Source organism: Corvus cornix, chromosome 23 (genome assembly GCF_000738735.6).
Source record: "Corvus cornix cornix isolate S_Up_H32 chromosome 23, ASM73873v5, whole genome shotgun sequence".
NCBI lineage: Eukaryota > Metazoa > Chordata > Aves > Passeriformes > Corvidae > Corvus > Corvus cornix.
The window spans coordinates 6,980,091-7,004,595 of NC_046352.1; the positions used below are offsets into that span (position 1 = coordinate 6,980,091).

Sequence of the window (24,505 nt, forward strand, 5' to 3'; positions counted from 1 at the left end):
GATCTGGCCCTTTGCAAAACATGGGCTCTCAGGTAGGAACCAATACACAGTGAAGTGCAGTATCTGTGTGTGACACGGGGAAGAGCTGGCACACATCTCTGGCACATCATAGAAAGTGCCCCATGATGCTCAAGACTGGGGACAAAGTGGGATGCCCTCCTCCTGCACCTCCTCCACCATCTGCACAGAGAAGCAATGCTGTAGGGGCGGGGGAAGCTCAGCTACAGCCTGCCACCACTCATCTATGTGTGCCCATCTACCATCCAGAGGAGCCAGCTGAGGCCTCAGTGTATGGATACACAGACAAGGCTCTGGCTCATGCTTGCTGACTTGCAGTTTCATCTCTCAGGTGTCTGGATCGTGGGGAAGGACATCCCAGTTAGAAAGAGCAATGCAAGGGGCTCTATATCACTTCCCAGGGCCAGGCAGGCTGGCTGGAGGCCCTTGAGGATCCCACTGGGGAGTATTCCCACTTTGCTGAACCCAAGTCCCTAGGGCAGCAGGGATTCCCAGGAGCCTCCACGTGTCTCTGCATGAATAGGGATTAGGGAAAGTAGCTCTTTGCCAAATCCAAGTGATATTCCAGAGAAAAAGGACTAAGCCCATAGTAAAAGCTTTGCAAGTGACTGCTTTTGAAAGCATCTGATCCCAGCCCAATTCCCAGATCAGCCTTTGCCCTGAAGAAGAGGGAAAACGGGGATCTGCACCTCAAGTCTTTGATAACATGCTGTTGTTTAGAAAGCCAGCGGTCACAGTGTGCTCCATCTCAGCAGTATTTGCATGCTGAGGGCTCTTCTGGGGCATGTCGTTGTTCAGCACATTACAACACTCCTGATTTCCAGATGCTGGTTACAGTCTGCCGTTAGGTTGCTTCATAATTGCTACACCAAGGTATGGACCAAGTCCTGCTTTTCCTGTTTCAACTGTAAATACAAAAGTCAGTTGACTGCAAGGCACTGTAGCGAGTTGAGGACAGTTTTGACAAGTCAGCCAAGTTGTATGTGTGCAGCTCAGAGGCAATGGGACCTTTCCATGTGCAGGGGCTGTGCTGCATCCTGCAGCCTCCGGATGGATTATTATTTCCTTTCCAGATTTGCCAGAAATATCCCTGAGTTCACATCTCCAGGGAATTCTGCAAGTTCAGCCTGCTACAAACATTCATGACCTGCTCATGACCACTGAAATATCAGGGGGGTGAAGAGACCTCAATGCAACAGTTTTCTGATCTCCCACACTGTTGGCTCTGAGCCATGGTCCATCCTCTCTGCTTCAGCCGTATTTGGAGTGCAGAACCCCATGGAAATCTGTCTCTCCCTGAATGGCTGAAGAGCTGTGTGTCTGCCCCATCCTCTCCCCATCCCTCTGCACACCTCTGCCTTTCTTCAACAGCACAAAACAAACTCCAGAAGGGGACAGAGGGTTTTATTTAATTCTTTAATTCTCGGCCAAACCCCTGTGCCAGGAGTTTTGCCGGGCACACTGGCCTTCTATGCCAGAGCCACAACCAAAATCCATCACATCTCTACAGGCAGGAGAATACAGGTAATGCTGCAGTACTGTAAGCAGTGCCAAGAGCAAACCTGGTTTGTCAAGAGGGCACAGCTATGTAAGGGAAGGATCAGTAGTTTTAATAACTAAACCTAGCTGTAGCTTCCTCGGAGTTTCTGGCAGGGTTCAAAAGAGGATCCCAGTGCCCCTGAAGAGGAGCTCGGCACTGTTCACAGAGCCACTGGCCTGCTGGGGGGAAAAAACAGGGAGTGAGGGAGATCCCAACACAAACTGGGTAAAATCCAAAGAAAGGCATCTCATGGAGAAGAGATTTGAAGGTGCCTATTTCTCTCCTTTCATAGGTGTTGGGAGGAATGGGTTAAAAGAAAAAAACTGGTGAGGAGGATTGTAAAGGCTCAATTGACCTTGCAGCTGGGAATAAACCTTGATAAAGCAGTGTGAGCAGCAGACCAGTGTTCCTCCAGCATGGACCAAGTTTATGTACCTCTGCCTGGATGTTGCCTTCGGGATCCCTGGGACAGCTCAGTAGTGGGAATAAATTTGGTCTTTGTGCTTGAGCCATGGGTTTGTGGCTGTCCCGGCTGCCTGCATGTGCTGACTCACACAACAAAGAAGCAAAGTTAGCCAAGGCTCCAAGGCTGTGTTTTAGGCATCTTGGAGCAGCCAAATCCCACCTCTAATGTGTGGATGCAGTGAACACTGCACTGTTCAGCAGCTTGGAAAGATAGAGCTACAAGTGCTCCTGATTTCTGCCCATGCACCAGAGGTACATGTCCCTTTGGACAAGCCCAGCTGTGTCACAATTTAAAGGCACGACTGCCACAAATGGCCAATTTCTCCTGCAAAGCCTTTGTAAGAATTCAGGGCTGTGAACAGCACCAACTGCAAGGGATTTAGGGCTGAATTAGGTACTCGCTGGAGACTGACATTTCCAAAGAGTTACTACAAGCTGTCGGTACTGGAGCATGCCTCCAGCAGATGGGCAGCAAGACCTGCTCTATTCACTCCTGTCTGAAGGATGTCTGGGTGAGCTCAAGGCAGCAAAAGAAAAGCTGCAAGAGTCCCTGCCCCCCTGCAAGGGAAGGCTCGGCACCACAGGCTGTTTATAAATAGCCAGTTTCAGGAAAAGGCCCTTTCCGTTCTGGTGTCAGTACGCTGTAAAGAATAAACAGCTTTCAGAGCTGAAAAAAGCCCTCCTTATCTTCCCATGCAAAACCTGCCTCCATGTGCTCAGCAAGCTCCAGCATTTAGGGCACAGCTGGGGTCCCCCCAGCCAACGGGGAGGCAGGCAGGAGACCCTGAGTCACATCCTCCACAGAAATGTTTGTGGCAGTTTTGATGTGGCCACCAGGCAGAAGACAAGCTCGTTAGCACAGGATGTGCAATCAGGGACCTCATTTCTGGACTGCTGACCTGGGTTACCTGGGATCTCAGAAGAACAAGAGGAGTTGAGTATGCTGGAATAGTGCCCAGGGTGTGAGGGCACAGCCTCTCATTAAAGAACATTACCACACTTCCACAAATCACCTGAGCTGGACTACGGGCTAAAATACATGGTATTCCAGAGGAAAAACAGATGAATACTCTGCCAGTGTGAGACTGGCAACAACAGAGGTAGGAGCAATGGGAGGGAGCCTGCAGCTTCTGCTCTGAGAACTGGGCAGCTCAGCCCAGCAGAGCCCCACGGGAACTTCTTTATGGACTTTGTCTAACTCAGAATAGCTCTCAGACCTCTCCAGTGAAGACAACAGTTTCTGGAATCTTGGCAGTTTCTGGAAAGCACACCCTGACTTTTCCGTTTGTCTTTATCCCCGGGAACCCAGGCCTATTCTTATGCCCAGTGCAAAGGGGTTGGAAGGGACAGGAGAGGAATGCCATTGGTAGGAGTGGAGGGGAAGCAAAGCCCTGTATATAGCTGGGTCCAATTCCAAGGCAGCATCTTGAAGTCAGCTCTTTGGAGTAGCCAGTGTAAAGCAGAAAAGAGTATGGACAGGGTGTGGTCAGCCTGTCCTCCCCATCCCAGCATAGCAGTCCCCAAATGAAGAGGGATGCCCAGGTGCTGCGGAGCGATTGCTTGGGGCCCATCGGCGGTGACCTCGCCCTCGTACAGGCACCGCTAATCAGCCGGGGTGCTGACAGAGCCAGCGTGGGCAGGAAGGGTCCCCGACACCCGGGACCACCCGGGACCACTCGGGGCCAGCCGGGAACTCCCACGGGGCGCTGCTGCCCCCTCGCGGTACTGGGCGAGAAGCACCGCCCGGTCCGGCCCAGCGCTGCGGAAGCGGGAGCGGGGAGCGGGTGAGGGGAGCGGGGAACGGGGTGAGGGGAACGGGGAGCGGGGTGAGGGGAGCGGGGAACGGGGAACGGGGTGAGGGGAGCGGGGAGCGGGGTGAGGGGAGCGGGGGAACGGGGTGAGGGGAACGGGGAGCGGGGAACGGGGTGAGGGGAAGGGGGATGCGGGGTGAGGGGAGCGGGGAGCGGGGAACGGGGTGAGGGGAGCGGGAGCTGGGTGAGGGAACGGGGAGCGGGGTGAGGGGAGCGGGGAGCTGGGTGTGGGGTGTGGGGAGCGGGGTGCGGGGAGCGGGGAGCTGGTGCGGGGTGCGGGGAACGGGGAGCGGGGTGCCAGGTACTGGGTGCTGAGCGGTGGGTGCGGGGAGCTGGGTGCCAGGTGCTGAGCGGTGGGGTGATGGGTGCGGGGTGCAGGGTGCTGGGTGCCAGGTACTGGGTGCTGAGCGGTGGGTGCGAGGTGGTGGGGTGCAGGGAGCTGGGTGCCAGGGACTGGGTGCTGAGCGGTGGGTGCTGGCTGCGGGGTGCAGGGTGCTGGGAGCCAGGGACTGGGTGCTGAGTGGTGGGTGCGGGGTGCAGGGTGCTGGGAGCTGGATGCCAGGTACTGGGTGCTGAGCGGTGGATGCTGGGTGTGGGGTGCTGGGTGCCAGGTACTGGGTGCTGAGCAGTGGATGCGGGGTGTGGGGTGCAGGGAGCTGGATGCCAGGTACTGGGTGCTGAGCGGTGGATGCTGGGTGCAGGATGCTGGATGCCAGGTGCGGGATATGGGGTGCCAGGTGCTGGGTGCCAGGTGCTGAGTGCTGGGTGCGGGGTTCGGGGAGCGGGGTGGTGGAGTTGGGAGCAAATCCAAATTAGATTTATCTCGGTGAAGTTTTTTGAAGACTCTCATGAACAGGCATTACAGGCACTCTGGACCTGCTAGTTGTTTTCTGCTATGATTGGACTTAGCACATGAAGAAGAAAGATCCTAAATTCATGCCAGCAGCATGCAAGCTGGTGACTTCTGTTATGGTAATGCAGTGCAGATAACTCTGTGTGATCCAGCCTATCCTTGCTCATCTCACATGGATATGTTCTTGCTGCCACCCTCTGTTGCTACCCACAACAGTTTCTCGGGGGAGAATGATCCCATCAGTCCCAGGAGAAATCTGCCACTGAGAAAGGACTAATCTCTCCTGGAGGGCTGGGGAATTTTTTTTTAGGATGAATCTACACTGCTGAGTCCATAGGTAGAAATGCAGTGCAGGTGCAGTCCCAAAGGGATTGTGAAGCAGCAAGTGCAGGTGAAGGACTTGTGTGTCACCCTGCACTGCATGTGCCGTGAACTGCCTTGCACTTTAGAGTGACCTCGGTGGTCTGTGAGTCATTCCTCTTCTACTGCTCATTTGTCTGCAGGATTCATTTCTCTGTAGCTGGTCCCATTTCATTGAAGAAGCGTGAGAAAAAAGATACTGCAATTCTGCATTTAAAGAATTGGTTCTTCTAACACTGAATAAATCCCTCAACTTAAAACCACTGTAAACCTTTTTCTTATAACCAGGCTTTACTTCTTCTACAGGGATGGACAGAATTGGAGCTGGGAGATCCAGGAACACAATGCAGACTGATTTTGCCTGCTGGTGATGGATGTGTATAGAGTGGGAAATAGCCAGCATGAAGCTTGAACTGTGCTCCTTTCCTCCCCCATAGGTCAGTCCATGTTGCCATGAAATCATGACCCAGACATTTCCTTCTTTTAGAATTAACGTTTTTATTAACCTTCCCAAAAAACCCTCACCAAACCCCAACTTCCAGGGCACAAAAGCACCTAGAGAAGATGCTGGTGCTGTTCAGCCAAACAATACTGTGTGCAAATTATTAGGCCAGAAATTTGCACAATAAAGCATGCCCATCTTCAAGCAACTGGCTTTGTGTCTGCCACCTCTTCTAAGGTGACACTGAAAAAGCAGATGAAAAGAGAAAGAAAAAGATCTCTTCTTCTTACAAATGAGTGTCATTATTCTTCAAAGCAAGGGAGGAGTGTGGGACTTTAGCACCACAAACGTACCACACTAACATGGACACCCTTTCAGAGGAACAGCTCATCCAGGAGAACATACTGTACATCCAGTTGCAGCCAAACAATTCCAGCCTCATTACATATCTTCAGGAAGCATGAATCCAATGCAACCAAGACAGGGATCTGGATTTTTCCAGTAGCCTTCTGTCAAGAGATAAAGCTCCACTTTTAAAGTGCAACGTCTTTTCTTTAACGTGTATTTTCATCTCCTGACAATAGTTTGTTTATTTAGTGTATGTAAGAGACCACTTGCAGTCCAAATTACTTGCTACTGCAGTCCAAAACCCCCACACGTTTCTTTTACTTCCATTTATTTTACAAAGCTTTCCTTAGGAATATAATTTTTGAGGAATGAGCATTATTTCTTCTAGAATACTTCTGAAGCTGAAAGCAAATTCCAGTTTGTTAATGCAACTTCTAGTTTTTTAATGCTCTTAAACAGAGTAAAACGCATTGCCTCACTAAAATGTGTAGTACTGTTTATTGGGATTTACTACATTCTATTTCAAATTAGTTTCTGTCCCAAGTGGTGCCCTCTCCAATGCTGGCCTTCTTTGTAATAAACCCTATTTGTGCTCACCAAAGATTTGTTGAATTTGAACAAGTGTTTTAACAGTTCAGGATGTGAAAATATTTCCCTCCAGGCTGCTTCAATCAAACCAGCTTCAACAAACTGCCCATGTGCATCAAGTTGAATAAATACCTATTTATACAGTCACAGAATTGTTTGGGTTGAAAGAGACCTTAAGATTCATCTCATTCCCACCCCCTGCCATGGGCAGGGACACCTTCCACTGTCCCAGGCTGCTCCAAGCCCTGTCCACCCTGGCCTTGGGCACTTCCAGGGATCCAGGGGCAGCCACAGCTTCTCCGGGCAGCCTGTGCCAGGGCCTCCCCACCCTCACAGGGAAGAATTTCTTCCTAATATCCCACCTAACCCTGCACTGTGACAGTGGGAAGCCATTCCCCTTTGTCCTGTCCCTCCATCCTCCACCCAAAGTCCCTCTCCAGCTTTCCTGGAGCCCCTTCAGGCACTGGAAGGCCACAATAAGGTCACCCTGGAGCCTTCTCTTACTCTATTATACAAGTTTCATCCATGGCCCTGCTCCATATTTACCATCATTTTGACCTGTTGTGGATGCTTCTGGAATTAGAAATTTGTTGTTGTATCAAGCATTTCTCAAAGAAATATTTACACTCTACTCACGCTGACTTCTTAAGTTCTTACAGGGCATGACCCCAGGTTTTTTATTCAAAGATTGGATGTACTTTCCTTAAAATACTACAACTCCTGCAGCAGGGAGCAGAAAGGGATCTTCTCTTAAATTCCTTTACTCTTGATTTGCAAGCATTTGCATTATTGCTGGTGGGACTGCTCGGTACTGGAAGCACGGCTCCTCCTCACCCCAGGCCAGGCTGTCACTCCAGCCCTCACCCTGGCTGAGGTTGTTTGTCCTGTATCAAGAACAGTGTACCCAGCAGGGCCAGGGAAGGGACTCTGCCCCTGCACTTGGCCTTGGTGAGGCCACACCATGAGTACTGTGATCAGTTCTGGGCCCCTCACTTCCAAAAGGACATTTAGGTGCTGGAGCGTGAGCAGAGAAGGACAACAAGGCTTGTGAAGGCTCTAGAAAAACATGTCTTATGAAGAACTGGATTTGTTTAGCCTAGAGGAGGCTCAGGGGGATGACATCGCTCTCTACAACTCCCCAAGAGGTTGTAGTGAGGTGGGTGCTGGTCTCATCTGCTGTGCCTGCAGTGAGAGGACAGGAGGAAATGGCCTTAAGCTGAGACAGTGGAGATTCAGATGAGATATTAGAAAAGATGTTCTCACTCTCAGGTATTGGAAGGGGCTGCCCAGAGTCGGGAAAATCCACAAACGCCAGAGGCTTATGTCCAAAAAAGAGACAGAGGAGTCCTTCAACTTTATTCGAATAAAGGGAGAGAGTCCACCAGGGCACGTGCAAGCACAGATTTCTCTCGGGATTTCAGAGGGTGCAGCCTCCTTTGATCCTAAGCTCCCGGCCGCATGTTGCCCTCTTCCTTTCCCCATCGGCTGAGGTACCAAGAAGGTACAGCCTTCCTGAACCGCCTACCACATATCCCCCCTTGAACCTGTCATTTTACCCCAAAGTTCAGAAGTTCAGGCTTGTGCAGACCATTGTCTATTTGAGGAGCCAAGCTGTCTGGGAGCTGCAACAAAGCTGCTGCCCAAAGTCAGCAGAGATATTAAGGCCCATTTCAAAGATGTTTACACCCATACCTTCACCCATCAAATTATTTGTAAAGACATTAGTATACATCTTTCCTATCCCCAGGGAGGTGGTGGAGTCACCACCCCTGGAGATGTTCAAGAGCCGACGTGATCTGGCGCCGAGTGATGTTTTAGTGATTTAGAGGTTACAGTGGCAGTGCTGGGTGGACGGTGGGCCTGCATGATGTTCCAGAGCTCTTGACGACTCCCTGGTTCCTCACTCCAGCCCTCGCACCCCTCACGCCGGCCGCGCCCGCGGCTGCCCGCGCTCTCAGTCCCCCACAGCACGCAGGCGCGGCGGCCGCGCAGGCGCGGCGTGGCCGGGCGCTGTCAGCGGGGCCCGCGGTCGCTCCGCTCCGGCCCGGCCATGTCGTACGGGCCGCTCGACCCGCGCGGCCCCGGGGCGCCGCCGCCGCCCCGGGACTTCGGCGGCATCATCCAGACATGCAGCGGCAACGTGCAGCGCATTGCGCAGTACAGTGAGTGCGCGGCCGGGGAGGGACGGGGCGGCCCGGCGCGGCAGCGCCCCGGGGCCGGGAGCGCGGGGGTGCGGCAGGAGCCGGGGTGGGCAGAGGCTCCCCGGAGCGGTTCCGGGCAGGGGTGCCCGGGGCAGGCGGACTCGGGGCGGGCTCCCCCCCCGGGCCGGGCACACGGCGGGTGCTGGGCGCGGTGATGCCCAGCCCGGCTGCAGGGCGGGGTGAACGCTGCGGGCGCTCTCGGTGAGTGTCTGTCCCTGTCACCGAGCGTCCCCTTCCCTGCGGCAGTGGCACTACGGCCAGTCCGGCCGCTCGCTGGCATTGGATGTCCTCAGTGAGGGGCTCCGGGGGCAACAGGAGCCCGAGGTGTCACCGCGCTCGGGAGCAGCTGCTGTCCCAGGGATCTCGAATGGGGATGAGAACGTGCGGCTTCCCCCCTCGCTGTGCTCGCAGCGTCCTGCTCCCGGGCAGGATGTGCCTAAGGTGTTGCAGTTTCTTGGTCGCGTGATTGTCATTAGAGAGAGTTACCGATATTGTATGATAATCACAGAAATCTCAGTACTGATCCCTGAAATGCTGCTCATAAAAGCAGTCACGTCCTGAAGAGTCTTTGATAAAATGCTTCCTAAGGATACAGTCTTTGCTAAAAGAGACATTAATTGTTTGAGTGCCCATGCAATTTTTTTAAGGGCAAGATCAGTTGAACGTGTTGGTTCCTTAGAAAGTTGATGACTTCTCTGATGATACAAAGCTATTTATGTTACTGAAAATGCTTTGTTCAGTCATGTTCATTTCCCCTTGGTGTAGGCATTGTTAAATTGCTTCAAAGTTTGCCAAATAGCATGGCGTGTTGAGTTTTTTTTCCTTTTGTCCTCTTTTTATTTTTTCCTTTACCCTCCTTCTTTCTCCCTTCCACAGCATTTCTTTAAGCCTCCTGTTCTAAGCAGCTCAGCTTCTCTCTCTCATAGGACAGGCTTCCGCTGTCTCATGACCTGCAGCCATCCTATCTTCATGTGCTGCCTATCTCAAATTAAACAAATAGCCTTACAGTTTTATCGAGGTGGGTGGGAACACACAGAATATTTGTAACATCATTAATGTTACAGTAGTTAACTTTATTACACACTGTATAAAAGCTTTCCATTCAAGCCTAAGAGAAAAAGATATATTGAAGCCTTAAGGCTGTCCTCATTTCTTCTTCCCCTATAAGGAAAAGAGCAAACAGTATGCACAGCTGAGTATTATTCACTTCTTTGGGGAGTCTGTGGAGTGAGCATTTCACACAAAATGTACAGAAAACCAGTGGCCTGAGCTGGCTAAACTGTTGTTTGCTCAGTAATGTAACAGTCTTGCAGCTAGAGCAAAGATTGAAGCGTTTCAAGAAATCTTAGCTGTCAGATAGTGAGTATGTGGAAGGCTCTACAGCCTGAAATTAAAAGGGCTTGGAGACAGAAAGCTGTTGACTGAGGAGGCTCCGTGTGTTGGTACATACCCCCTATCCAAAGAATAAAGAGCTCCATCCTCTTCCTTTCATTTCCCAGACACTTTCCTCTCATTTTCTGTAGACTGTGTGTTGCTGTTGGCTGAGATAAACTAAGAAAAGCAAACTGCTGAACCTGGCAAGGGCAGGACAGACAGCACATTGCCTGGCCTGCAAATGGGACTGTGCAAGAATCTCCCCATGCAGAGAAAAATAAGTCCCAGAGTGCCTGAACATTATGGCACAAATGCTGTTTGCCAAGTCCTCGGCATCCGCACTCAGAGTGCAGTCCGTGTGCCGTTTGTCACCAGCTTGACTATGAATTTTTCTGACCTTCCTGTGTCTGACAGAGCTGTGAAATATGTGCAGTCTTGCTTGCTGGAAGCCAAGCTCAGTATACGAGGAGTTGCCAACCAGCTCTTCTCTGCATAACCTAATAGAAGTCTGAAATTCTAGGTTAGGATACACTTGGTGGATGTAAAAGCTAATTACTGGCTAATTACTGATTAACTCATATTGCAGCTTTAGCTGAGATGCACTTGTTATAAGCCACTGGACATCCCTTTAAAAGAAGTGGCCGTGGTAGGGATCAGATGCTTCTCCAGCAACATATTTATTCAACTGCAGAGGCTCCGGGCTGAAAGTAGAAGTTACACAGAAGGGTGTCTCTGAATTGGAAGAAACTCTTGTTAAACTTGTGGGATAATTCAGTTCAATTCAGTTGCCTGTGGAACTGTATTACGGTGTTCCTCCTTGGCCTTGCCTCTCACTGCATGATGCGACAGTATAGATTTCATGATCGATTTGGGACAATCAATCTTTGTGCTGCTGTTATGAGTGCTGAGCCCAGCATGTCAGTATTGATAAAAACTGTGCTGCTGCAGAATAAAGTGGATCAGCTTCTTGATCTGTCAAAGAAGTATTCTAAGATAGAGGGAGTGGGAAGAGAAAATGTACTTGCTTTTCAGGTAGATTAATGGTTTGATGTGATTCATTGTGTGGTTTCATGATCAGAGTGCCTATACAAGGAAAATAGTGGGAAAACATTGGAGATAAGGGAGAAGGAGGTCTAAAATATCTCTCTGCGCTACAACGTGATTTCGAATTGACAAAGGCCAACTGTGAGGTGCACATTGCTATCTGTTGTTCTTGAAAGACTGTTTGTGCCAGTATTATGAAAGGTTTGGACTATCATGAGTAGAAAAATGCAGGTCTGGGGGAGTTTTTTGAAACTAATAGCAACACTTGTCATTTTCTTTTTATTTTTTTTAACAGAGCACTAATAATTTAAGTAACTTTAAAATAATGTAAAAGTGGCAACACAGCATAGTGAAGTTATTCTGCAGCAGTGATAGCCTAAAATACTGAAATAGCAAGGCTGGTAGAAACAGCTCTGTTAGTTGGTCTAAAAAGGTTGAGGAAGAGGCGTGCATAAGCTTTTAGCTCCACTGACTTCTCTTCAGGGTACCTATGCCTCACTATCACTTTCTTGTCTGAAAGTTAGTTTGTTAGGCTGGATCATGTATAGGTGGGGATGTTTAAAATACACTTTGCATTTCACAGAATCCCAAAACTATTGAGTTTGGAATGGACCTCTGGAGTTCATCTGGTCCAGCCCCTGGTAAAGCAGGTTCCCCCCAAGCAGGTTGTGCAGGATGGCATCCAGGCAGGGTTTGAATACCTCCAGGGAAGGAGACTCCACAGCTTCTGTGGGCAGCCCATTCCAGGGCTTTGTCACCCTCTCAGCAAAATAATTTTTCCTCATATTTAGATGGAACTTCCTGTGTTTCAGTTGTGGCTGTTGTCCCATGTGCTGTCTCTGGACACCAGTGAGAAGAGTCTGGTCCACATCCTCTTGGCATCCACCAATAAATACTTGTATATATTTAAAGCAAAGAATTTAAGTGTTGCCTTACTAGGTTAAGTCAGACATTGAAATAAATTTAGCTTTTAGCTTTCTTTTGGGGAAAGCTAAAAGAATACATTCAAGAAGGAATAAAATATATTTGAACTTGTCTTACTAACTCATCCTGTGATCTCTTTATCTTCAGCTGCTCAAATAAAGAATTTGATGAGCCAGCTGGGAACCAAGCAGGATTCCAGCAAGCTTCAGGAAAATTTGTGAGTATTAAATGAGCAACCATTGGTATAGATGTTCTTCCATTTCTGTCTGTGTTCTTAGGGAAAGTGGGTTACTCGCTTTGGGGAGATGCTTTATTAGATAAATTTAATACAGTCCTACAAACCCAGAATGACTAGCTGCATTAAGTAGTTTACTGGACAAATTAAGGTGTTTCTGCAGGACTCTGGAGAAGCCATTCAAAACTTCTAAGTAGGAACAGTTCTTTCTATAGTTTCTATATAGTTTTTCTATAGTTTCTTTAAAAAGCAGTAGTACATCAGCCATGCATTAGCATTAGCTGTCCTCTGAGGAGTAGTCATAGTAGCTTCACTCATGGTTTAGAAGAAATGAATGCCATACCAGGTATTTGGTCCTCACATGAGACAAGTAAGGAAAAACAGTAAGGAAGCCCCATAACTGGTGAAAAAGTAGCTTGTAGTACAGATCGATTTAGGCAGCAGAAAGATTAGCAATCATATATAGCAGCCAAAATGTCATATGTAATTTCAGAAGAATAATATGCCAGTGGGGGACAATGTAGAAGACATTTAAACAGGTATAGTTCAAACTGACCCCTGGAGAGACTGTACAGGGGCTCTCTGTGTCTGAGCATCTTTTACAAATTCGTGAAGCATAAATAGCACGTTATGGAAAGAATAATTTTTGAGGTCGTCAAAGAAAACTTCAAAGTACTTTCTTCCACTCTATTCATGTGACAGTACCTTGAATCTCTGAATGCACAATTATTCTGGTTTTTATAATGTCGATTTTTTGATAAGTTCATGACTTGTGGTGGAAGATATACATACTTTATTTGAAGGATGAGATCAGAGTCCAATTGGGAGAGAAAGGGATTTGTTTCCTTGAGCTGCTCAGTTGACTCAATCTCTGTTTAATCAGTAGATTAAAGAACTAATCACTGGTGACCAAACAAATGCCTGCCCATTTAACATCACTGTAGAAATTGCATAATCTCTCCTCTTTGGGGTGAGTGGCTGCACCCCACAAATTGTCAGCTGCCATACAAACTTAACAAAAGGCATGGATGTTTTGTTCAGTTTACATATACAGCTCATACAATAATGGTACCTGAATGCCTTGATTTGTGTGTCTGTTGGGCCAAGTAAGTGACTTTCACTTAAGCATCTTGTACCCACTGAATGCAAAAGAAATTGCTTCTGGTTTTAGTATTTTTTTTCCTAGTTTACAGTATAGTTTTTATATATTAGTATTAGATACTTCACAACAATAGCTTCATATTGCAATGTTGTTGGACACCATAAAGGCTCAAGGGAAAGCCTTGCGATTCTGAAGTAGAAGCTGGATTGTTCTTCTTTCTGACCACCGTTTTTCACAAAAGTGAAGAATTTTATATCAGAATCTCTGTACTTTTATCAAATGTACATTTAACCAATGAAGTTGGTGGTTGTCAAGTGAAGAGTTAGTTACTGATTGGTATCATAAGGAATTCACCCTAAAAGAGGTATTATATTCACTAAATAAAGTTGTTTCTCTCTTATGCCATTGGAGAAAAAGATATTTTTAAAGCTATTGAATTATACTAGTTAGCAGGGAGCAAAGAAGTTATTTGAATCTTTTTTTAAAAATGTAGTCCAGAGTCAAGTTGATTTAAAAAAAAAAAAACAAAGTACATCTCTGATCCTTTAGGTTGGAAAAAACCTACTGTAAGGCTGTGTGATCTCAGAACCCCTATTTAGTCATCATTCTGGACACTAAATGCTCAGTGGCTGCTTTTTAGGTAGATCTTGTATAATTGCCTTTGAACTTCTATTTCAGACAACAGCTGCAGCACTCTGCAAACCGCCTTGCCAAAGAGACCAATGAATATCTAAAGGAGTTGGGGTCTCTGCCACTTCCCCTGTCTGCTTCTGAACAGGTAGGCAGGCAGAATTTTCTGGACATACTTCTAGATGACTCATTTCATTAATCTAGGGTAGACTACAACCTCACAAATCCTGAACTGGCACAGCTGAAGAGACAGCAGCATTTTGAAATGAAGGATGATGGTGAAATAGAGAAGCTCATTAAGCTGGCTGCATCCTGGCTGCTTATATGACACTGGGAAAACTATGTTTCCCAGGAGCAAATAGGTACAAAACTTTCCCACATGAGAATAAGAGGCCCTAAATGTTTGGGGAGAACTCAGTGTGCAATTCTGGTGTTCTGAGTAAATTTCTGAAAAACAATCTTGTTTACAAAGCGCCTGGTGGTGCAAGGTAGTGTTTTAGGATAAGAATTCAGAGCACACTGCCTATCAGTATGAAATGTGAGCATGCCAGTAAGCTTTCTCTTGCATGTGATTTATTGGGGGGGCGGGTAGGGGAAGCTGGCTCACTTTGCTTATATTTGAATAAAGCAAAATATGATGAGGCAAAGATTATGATTGTCTCTTACCAAATAATAGTTTGAGTTCCTGCTCCCTGTGGGAAAGGGAAGGAACAGTCCTCTGCTGCTAGTGTCAATTCACCACTGCCTGCTTTTGGGATACTGTTGTAGGATGATCTGGGGATGTGGGTCAGCAGATGTTGTCTTGGTCTAATTCTGTATTTAAGGTTTATATGTCAGTTGGAAGCATGTCCATGTTTTGCTGGTTTGTTCAGCAAATATTTTTCAGTTAATCTTCTGTGGTGAACAAAATCCTGTCATGTGCATCTCACTGAATGTAACCCACGGAAAGTTCAGTCAAAATCTGCAGGAGCTGGAATCAGAATGCTGAGGATCTGCTCTGGCAGAAGGGTTGTTGCTTCCAGAGGGTTCAGATGGAAGCTTCAATGTATTATGAGGCTGCTGTAGTGGCTTTTTATAGAAAAAAAAATAATTGAAAATATTTATTTCCTTGAAATGATTGTTGAATTGGTACAAGCTCATTGCAGGATTACAGTCCTGGAAATCCCACAGTTTGAGCCAGCTGTTGCAAATCTCTCTATCAGAAAACATAGGACCTGACCTAGCATTGTCCTTGGGACAAGCTTTTCCACAACTTCTTATTTCACATTACTGGAATGTCACAACAGTCAAAGAAGATGTCCTGTGGAGGCTAAATAAATTGATATTGTAAAACGAGGATGAAAAGGATTATTGCAATTAATGTATTTGGAGAAAAGATAAACTGAAATGGTTATCAGGACTAAGGATGTTATCTGATCTAATAATAACAGGCTTGTAGTGTGGCATGGTTGGGAGAGACACCTTAGGAGACTGGGACAGTGGGTGTTGTCATTAGCTCTGGAAGTGTGGGGTTTCCTGTGTTTGTGAGAAGTTTAAGTACTATGAGGTTGGCTAAGTGAAGGAATGGTGGGAAAAAGCACTGTAGGTAACCAAATGGTATGTAGTTAAATGTGGTGAATTATTGGAATGTGATTAGAATAAAAGTAATGGCATACTTCAGACTTTAAAACTAGATTGAAATTGGAGAGCCTTGTTGCACAAAACTGTCCTGCATTTGGCAAGGCATGGAGCATTGGTTTAAGGAATTAAAACATGGTGGGCTTTTTGTTCTATCCAGCGCCCCAGACCGCTGGCACCAGAAGATCACTGAATGCCAGCATTCTTTGTTGTTGTTGTTGTTGTGGTTATGATGGTTTTCTAAGGGTCTGACAGTCACTTTATAATGAATGGGAATGTCTAAACTCTTTGTGTTTCGATTCTTCAGCGCCAACAGAGGCTTCAGAAAGAACGATTAATGAATGACTTCTCCACAGCCTTAAATAATTTCCAGGCAGTACAGAGGCGAGTGTCAGAGAAGGAAAAAGAGACCATAGCAAGGGCGAGAGCTGGCTCCCGTATCTCTGTAAGTATTATGGGAATTTGGAGTGATATAGTGAGCTACGAGTCTTCTGAGAGATCTTGTACTTGCCTTCCAACCTCATACCTGTCTACTGACACCTTACTGAGTGCAGCTGAGGCATTGGTGCAGTACTTTTGCCATTGCAGGTGTTGGAAGTAACCTCTCAATTCAGTGTGCTCCAGTGTCAGTATAGAGGAGGGAAGGAATCCTGGTAGTTGCAAATGTTGCAGGAGATGAGATGGGAAGTCAAAGTATAGTGAATAGGAAAGTATTTTAGGCTGCTCTTCACTTGGTGTCAGCCCTATGCTATAAATTTTAAGAGTTCAGATGGAAGCTTAACACACCTTAAATTACACTCACAGTGTGTTGCTTTATATTCCTATAGCTTCTGTCCTGCTAATATCTCCAATGTATGTTCACTGTTACGTTTTGACAAACCCCTGTGGCTACTAAGAATTCATAATAAAATGGCCAGTGAAAGCATTTCTCTCCTTTTGCCTCAGGGCTTTCTGCTAGTTCTGCGTTCTTAATTTCTGCAAGGGAACACATTTATCCATTGGATTATGCTCTAAATTTTTTGCTTCATGTTGGGAAAGGAGATTACAGACATTGACAGCTGATTCGAGAACTGGACTGGCTGCTTTTGATCATTCAGTTGCCTCTGATTGGCAGAGACAATCTGAATCTAAAAATTAAATCTAAAGATGAAGCTAAAACTAATCTTACATAACCCGAGTTTAATCTGAAAGCTGCAGTGACAGTGGCATTCTCCAAGAACTCTCTGGACAGTATATGCCTTGGTCTTCAAGATACTGCTGGTGATTTTGTGCATGGTCCTGGTAGTCTGTGAGAGTAGTGACTCCTTTATCTCTTCCAGGCTGATGAGCGGTTCAGAGAAGAACAGCTTGTTTCATTTGATAGGTAATAACTTTGTACTCTTGAGGATTTCATTACATATAACTAAAGTTTGTATGGTATGGTATGTTACTGTAATTCAGGCCAGACTCTGCTGGCTGGATGCAAAGCAAAAAGAGTTGAAAAGCAATTATTACAGCACATGTAATATACTATGTAAGAAACTGCATATGACAGTATTTTATCCTCCTTAAGTACAGACTCTGTGATTATTACCCTGAGGGGAATAGTAGTGCCCTTAGGATGTGGCAGCTGGAGCTCCTGGTGTTCAGGCCTGTAAACACAAGATTACCAGACAGGATTTCACTCACTGTGACTCTTTCCACAGAGTGCTGTGTATTTATATCATGGGTTTAGATGTTCTCTAGCAGCCCAATTGAAGCTACAGCAGAATAGCAGATGAGGCTGCCTAAAATTCAGAAGTCCTGGACATTGTGCACTGGCAAACTAATCCTAGAATGTGCACAACAAGACAGCATTACTGTCACCTGTCAGACAGTTGTACTGCTTCTGCAGTAACAGTGTGCCTGTGTGGTAGACGGCTTTGTAAAATGTTGCATCAACTCTACAGTGTGGTAAAGAGAGTCTGAGCCCCTCCAGAAGTACCTGTGATTAATGTGTCAACTGGTCTGAAATCTGTTGGCCCTGTCTGTATAAATCCTTTCACTTTCTGAATCAAGAGACCTTGGTGACCTGTCTTATCCTCCCTCTGCAAACTGCCCTTCATCTGCTCAGCTGCTTGGTGTGTGTCCCTTCATTAGCCCTGGGCTTTCACTCTGAGCAGGGGTGAAACCCCAGGTGTTCAGTTATGCAGGTGCTGGGATGGGTTTGAAGGCCTTGCACACTAAAGCAGTGGGACCCAGAGGCTCTTAGCACAGTGAGAGATGATGGCACACAGCAGCTATTCCACTTTCAAAGCTGTTCTTGTGTGCTATGTGTCAGAAACTTCTGCTTTTGAGATCTGCAGACCCTATGGTCATCTCAGAGCTGAATTACTGGAATGGTCAGCTGTGTCTGACCTACTCATGTAGTTTATTTTCATTTCTTTAGGCACTTTTAAGACTTTAAAACTTACTATTTAGTGTTGTACCGAACACTGGACTGGTACACTGCTTTCTGGTGCACTTCTCTATTGAAAAGATGGAGATGTTGCCCTTGAAGAACTTTTTAAGCTGAACATAGAGATGGCCTTGTATTATAGGTGCTGGCTCCACTCTAATTGGTGTAACTTCTGCAGCAGTTGTGAAGAACCAGCTCATCAGGAGAGGGGTAGACTGGGATGCAGAGTTACTTGAGTTTTAATACCTCTTTTGGTGGGTAATTTAATTCAAAGTTCTTACTAGACTAATGAATTGAAATACTAAAACACTGTAGTCTTATCTCCAAATGCCAGATAAGCAAGAAGCTTTGAATCCAGAGGTTTGTCAGGTGTTCTTCTGTTCTGTTAATGTGCTTGCAGGCTGCTCTCTATCAGAACTTTCACCCTGATTTCTCCTTTTTGGAGGGATGGTAAGAAGCAAGGAATGTACAAGTATTTCTTAAAAAAGCAGAACTGAAATAAGCAGGTTTCTTCTATAATGCTGTAGATAACTGTTACATTCTTGAACTGAGTGTTCTATGCATGTAACTGCTTTCCAGTTTCTTCACATTGCCTGATCTGTGCCTTTTTTCAATTGTCACAACAGTCACAAATTGGTCCTGCCCTTGTACACAGTGACAGGGCCAAGAACCTGGGGGTTGTTCTGTAGAAAACTCTTCAAACTTAATTCATTTTGCCATAAAATGCAGCATTGAAGTACCTACAGTCAGGGAGAGACTGACTTTCCCTCTCTTTCTAGTGGTGAAGATTGGAATCAGATGCAGTCTCAGGAAGAAGATGTGGCAATAACTGAACAGGACCTTGAACTCATTAAAGAAAGAGAAACCGCAATCAGGCAATTAGAGGTGACCAGTCGATCCTGCACAGTTAACAGTACTGGGAGATAAAGGAGTCGTGCAGTGCTAATTAATGGGATGGGCTGAGGAGAGCTGATGGTGGAGGAATAGATTCTTGTAGAGAGGATTGATGCGAATATAATCTCCCTGCTCCTGTTGAAGGAGGTATATTTTCCCTCAGTGTTGACTGGTGATCCTTCAGAGATGGCAGGATCAATTCATGTTACAGCGTTCATATTGTGCTAATTGCTAATGTGATGAAACAAATATTCAGTAGCAGGAGTATTGTAGGCTCCCATTGTTAATCCCAAGGTGGTAACATCAAGTCACCTCAGTCAGTGAATGCTGGTGTCTATTCTGATGCTTTGAGTGATGGTCAGAAGAGGTGCTAAGAGGGAGGATTAGAAAAAATTGTACGCAGTGTTTGTTGTAACTTGTTAAACTGTTGTCTTCAGGCAGACATTTTGGATGTCAATCAGATATTTAAGGATTTAGCCATGATGATTCATGACCAAGGAGATATGATTGGTAAGTGCATTTGGATAATAAGAAGTTTTTTCTTGATTCAGTTACATGTTTTGTGTACATGGATTAAATTTTTCAGTATTTTGCATTAAAAATATTGTATTTCTGGTTATAATTTTTAAACACTGAAGCTCTGAAATATTTTGCAATGAGTTCTCCTGCTTTTTCCATAGATAGCATAGAGGCAAATGTGGAAAGTGCAGAAGTCCATGTGGAAAGAGCCAGTGAGCAGTTACAGAGAGCTGCCTATTATCAGGTAAATTCTATGTGCTTGCTTGATTGTCAGTGTATAGTTGAGCAATAATGAAACAGGCTGAGCAAGACACTGAGGACTGCAGCACACCAGACTAGTTATTAAAACCAGCTCGTGCAAGCTGGCATTCACTCAAAATTGACTGCAAGGAATATATAAAGCACTTGAGTCTAAAACATGATACTGAAATTCACCTTGTACTTTAGAGTAGATAGAGTCTGGCCTTTCACAGTTTGCAAGCCTAAGTGTTTACCTGTCTTTGTTGTTGTTAGGAGTTAGCAGAAGAAACAAGAACAAATTCTGATGTTGTATCCAACTTGTAAACATATCAGCCAAGACACTGATATGCAAAAATTTATGCCCAGACTCAGGTAACTTCTGGTGACCAGGATTTGCAACACTTCTGTCCAGCTGCTGAGTTTCTATCCCATAGTCTGGGCTCCCTGTCCCATCACATCTCTTGCAGTGGGTCTCACAGCTGTATAGTAGCCAGTGTTTTCTGTAGCTTCCTTTCAGCATCCTTGTCCCTGTAGGTCTGACTTCTGTGAAGGGGTAAGGGTTCTGCTTTAGTCAGTCCCATTACTGCTGGGACTTCAGGCTTCCACACAAGATAAATACTGGACTCTTCCAAGCTGTTAAGTGGGAGATACTGGAAGGCAATAAAACTCCAATGCTGTTGAGTGCAAGGGTCGGAAGTTGCCTTTACCATCTGGCAGCGTGTAGTAGTAGTCTCTCTCTCCATGGCTTCCTTACCAAAGTTCTGAGGTATTTATAAATCTAAGTTTGGGAGCTGTTGGACATGTTTTGCATGTGGTTTTTTTTTTCTGGATGGAGAAGGAAGTGGTTATATATAACTACCCTCAAATCCTTAGATGCCAAGTTAAAAATGTTTGGTGTATATGGATGGTAGTTTCCTGTGATGAATAAAGTGAGGAAAGCTGTAAAATCCAGGTCCATGTACATGAAATAATTTAAAATGTACAAATGCAACACCAAGCCCAAGTGGCCATGGGAAGATTGTGTCGGAGAGCTGCTCAGGAGTTTGATTAGGATTACCTGAAAAATCTAAATAGCTAGAAAGGTTTGGTCTTCTCTGAGACTTGTATTTTCCTTAAGAGAAAAGAGAAGCAAAACCTGTCACATTTTGACTTAACTGCATCTCTCAGACCACTGAACTCCTAAAATTAACAACATTCATCTGTAGAATCATGGAGTTTAAGAAACATATAAAAGCGTTCAGACCACACTAGTTACTTCTCTCAAATAACTGTGGGTATCAAGTGCTCTTGTTCACCCAAGTTAGTAATGTGAATGGTAGCCTTGCTTTTTCCTCAAGTGTTTCTGGTGTCAGTGGCTTTTTTTTTTCTCTTATTAGAAGAAATCCCGTAAGAAGATCTGTATCCTGATTCTTGGCCTTGCTGTGGCCTGTATAATCATAGGACTCCTTATCTGGCTGACAAAAAAATGAAATCTTCCCATGGAACCCAGTCTCACTGCTGAGATATTTTCTCTCAGAGCAAACAGGCTGACTAGTCTCGGAGATGAATTGACCACCCTGAGAGAGCACAAGCTGGAACTCCTTCTAGTAATAGATATTAGCAACTAATGTGCAGATAACTAGTATTTGGAATTAGTGACCCATGGAGACAGTATTTATCAGTTAATATACAAATTATATTGCTTTATGTAACTAAAATCTTGTGGTTTTGCTTTCTGTAATGTGTTATGCCCTGTCCCAGCTGTATGCTGAAGTGTGATCAATAATTGGAGATGTCTTGTTTTTGACAAGTCGCACAACTTTAACATTTTGTATGTGTAGGTAAATTTGTTGGACTGGAATGAGAATGACACTCAAAAACAGCACACCACCAAGTCACATTATGTAAATCCAGCAGTTTCTAAAGTCTCCAGTATCTGCCCCATGGTTTTATTGTCTCCAGGTGGCTGTGGTTATAGATTCTCTTGAAGAAAAGGATGTTATTACAGATTTGAGAGGCAAGGAGGGTATGCATGGATGATAATTTGAATCTCTGCATGCTGGTCAGTTTAGCCTTGAGACTCATAACTGTGTTGTTTAAATTTTTTGGGTGTGGTTGGGGTTGTTTTTTCACAAAATGCATCACTTGAGGAGAGAATGTTCTTTGACTTAGAATCTCACAGTGCAACCTCCTTAGACAAACTAGCTGGTCGCTTACTAGTGGAGAAATAAATCTCTTCCGATGCTGACTCAAGCGCTAAGTATAAAAAGTTCAGCTGCTCACTCTCAATTGTTTTTAGAAGCTTCCAGGGAGAAAAACACTTAAAAATGAGGAAGTGGGCACCTAAGTTTACAAGCTAGCAAGATTAGTGAAGAGTGTTAGCAGAAATCTTGCTTCTGAAGAAGTGCTCTTGAAGCTCACTTGTAGTGTTCTAGTAAGTATTATGTGTGGCTTGTGAACATTTGGTATTTTCAATTCTTTATGAAACAGAAAGTGCAGAAACTGGCTGAGTGAAGTGCTAGGATTTTCAGACTGAGAATGTGTGTGCAAATGAAAAAGATTGCTGCTTCCAGCTCATAGGGTTGAGCAGAACAAGCAGCCACTCCCCACTTCGATGTAGCTCTGAACTGACGTGCACTGAGGGAACAGTAATCTGTCCAAAGCCCAAGGGGGGGTGGTAAATGCAGCATACTGACCCATTTTGTATTTAATCCTTAATCCTCATTCCATGTCTCTTCTGTAATAAAGTAAACGTGAAAGCTGGGAAGGGAGTGTTCTCCCAATTGCACAGTGGTTTGCACTATTGCGCCATCATTCCATCTAATAATCATCAATAAACACTTTTAAAAGCCTCTGTCAGAGCTCCTTTCTCTTGCAGTTTAGACATTGGCACATGTGTGTTTGCAGTTCCCTCTCTAAGCAGAGTAGAAGACTTTATATCAGTACAGTAGTGTTTCCTGCAGCTTTAGTTCTGTGGTCCTTGATTTTTCAGAATGAAACTACCTGAAAACACAAAATTCATTTCACAAGGACATACACAATACTTCTATGCAGAGTCCTGTACAATAGCTGATGCCAGGAAAATGAATCTCTTACCTCAGCAGCATTGAGTCAGCTCTTGAGTATTTGCCTTTTACTAGAATGTGGAGCCATTGGTGATCTGACTTGAAAGCAAGGGAACTCAGTGTTGTTCTGCTCCTTTTTTGAAGTTTTCCTTGGAAATGGTAGAAGCTATTGATTTGTGCATGCCCACTGCCAGGCAGAATCCTTTGGGTGTCACGCTGCCGTATAAGAACAAAAACACTTAGCTCCTCACCAGGCCTAAAAGGGAGCATTATTTGTAGGCTCTATCCTTCTTCTAGCCTGTTTTAGTCCTCTGGAAACTGGAATTGAGGACACAGCTACAGGTGGCTGAGCTCAGGGTTTCTGTAACTGCTTGACTCCTCTCTCCTCTCTGCACATCATTGATCGTGGCAGTAGAACTGCTGCAGACACTATTTTTAAAGTCTTCACTAATGTTCCCAAGGTTGAAAAGTCACCGTCAGAAACTCCCGTGCCTGTTGCTGCAGTATTCTGGCACGGTGTGCCTGGCTCTCGGATGTGTGTTCTACCGCTCCGGAGTTGCTGGAAACATTCTGGGGAGCCTGGCTTGCCGTGAGAGCCCGGGCAGTGAGCGAGCGTGGCTGTGCCTGCGGCGCTCGGGGTGGGGGCTCCGAGCACAGCCCTGGGGCAGCTGCGGCCTCCGGGCTGATACCGGAGAGAGGCGGCTTTTGGCTCGTACCGGCTCAGCTGTGTCTGCTTGTACCGCAGCCGTACCCCGGCTCTGCTTGGCCAGAGGCGCTGTCCCCGCGTTACAGGGGCGGGACCGGGGCTGTCCTCGCCTTATAGAGGCGGGACCGGGGCCGTTCCCCCGTTACAGAGCCGGGACCGGGGCCGTTCCCGCGTGACAGGGGCGGGACCGGGGCCGTTCCCGCGTGACACGGGCGGGACCGGGGCCGTTCCCCCGTGACAGGGGCGGGACCGGGGCTGTCCCCGCCTTACACGGACGGTACCGGGGCCGTTCCCCCGTTACAGAGCCGGGACCGGCGCCGTTCCCCCGTGACACGGGCGGGACCGGGGCTGTCCCCGCCTTACACGGACGGTACCGGGGCCGTTCCCCCGTTACAGAGCCGGGACCGGCGCCGTTCCCCCGTGACAGGGGCGGGACCGGGGCCGTTCCCCCGTGACACGGGCGGGACTGGGGCCGTTCTCCCGTTACAGAGCCGGGACCGGGGCCGTTCCCCCGTGACACGGGCGGGACTGGGGCCGTTCCCGCGTTACAGAGCCGGGACCGGGGCCGTTCCCCCGTGACACGGGCGGGACTGGGGCCGTTCCCCCGTGACACGGGCGGGACCGGGGCCGTTCCCCCGTTACAGAGCCGGGACCGGGGCCGTTCTCCGTTACAGGGGGGCCCGGGGGACCGGCGCTGTTCCCGCGTTACAGGGGCGGGACCGGGGCCGTTCTCCTTTACAGGGGCGGGACCGGGGCCGTTCCCGCGTTACAGGGGTGGGACCGGGGCCGTTCTCCGTTACAGGGGCGGGGCCGGCTCGAGCCCTCGGGGCGGGGCACCATTAGGCCCCGCCCATCACGGCGCCGCGCGGGGCGCGCCGGGATAGCCGCGCGCCGATCCCCGCCTCCCATGGTGCCCCGCGCGGGCTGAATGGGGCAGAGCCAAGATGGCGGCGAGCGCGGCCTCGGCGGGCGGTGGGTCCCTGTTCGAGTGCCCGAGCTGGTGAGCGGCGGCCGAGGGGAATGAGGGGTGCGGGGCTGCGCTCCCTGGGGCCGCAGAGTGCTGGCCGGACCGATGGGGTCTGGGCCCGGGCGCGGCCCTGCGGGTACCGCCATCGACAGCATCGGGGGTGGCCC

At 47.1% G+C, this 24,505-nt stretch overlaps 1 protein-coding gene and 1 long non-coding RNA gene across 2 annotated transcripts in view; both read left to right on the top strand.

The window, feature by feature from the left end:
• Positions 1-4,230: 4,230 nt before the first annotated feature.
• Positions 4,231-6,572, top strand: LOC109146413. Its single transcript, XR_002048403.2, has 2 exons — positions 4,231-4,806; positions 5,354-6,572. It is a non-coding gene; the product is annotated as an uncharacterized LOC109146413 (long non-coding RNA).
• Positions 6,573-8,449: 1,877 nt separating this feature from the next.
• The window catches only part of PPP1R8 (protein phosphatase 1 regulatory subunit 8), a 44,021-nt gene continuing 27,965 nt past the window's right edge, over positions 8,450-24,505 (top strand). Inside the window, exons 1-8 of the mRNA XM_039564496.1 lie at positions 8,450-8,587; positions 12,116-12,185; positions 13,984-14,083; positions 15,860-15,997; positions 16,872-16,915; positions 18,748-18,853; positions 19,300-19,372; positions 19,543-19,625. Coding sequence (XP_039420430.1) covers positions 19,558-19,625 — 68 coding nt within the window. The 5' untranslated portion in view covers positions 8,450-8,587; positions 12,116-12,185; positions 13,984-14,083; ... (3 more) ...; positions 19,300-19,372; positions 19,543-19,557. The remainder of the gene's footprint in view (positions 8,588-12,115; positions 12,186-13,983; positions 14,084-15,859; positions 15,998-16,871; positions 16,916-18,747; positions 18,854-19,299; positions 19,373-19,542; positions 19,626-24,505) is intronic.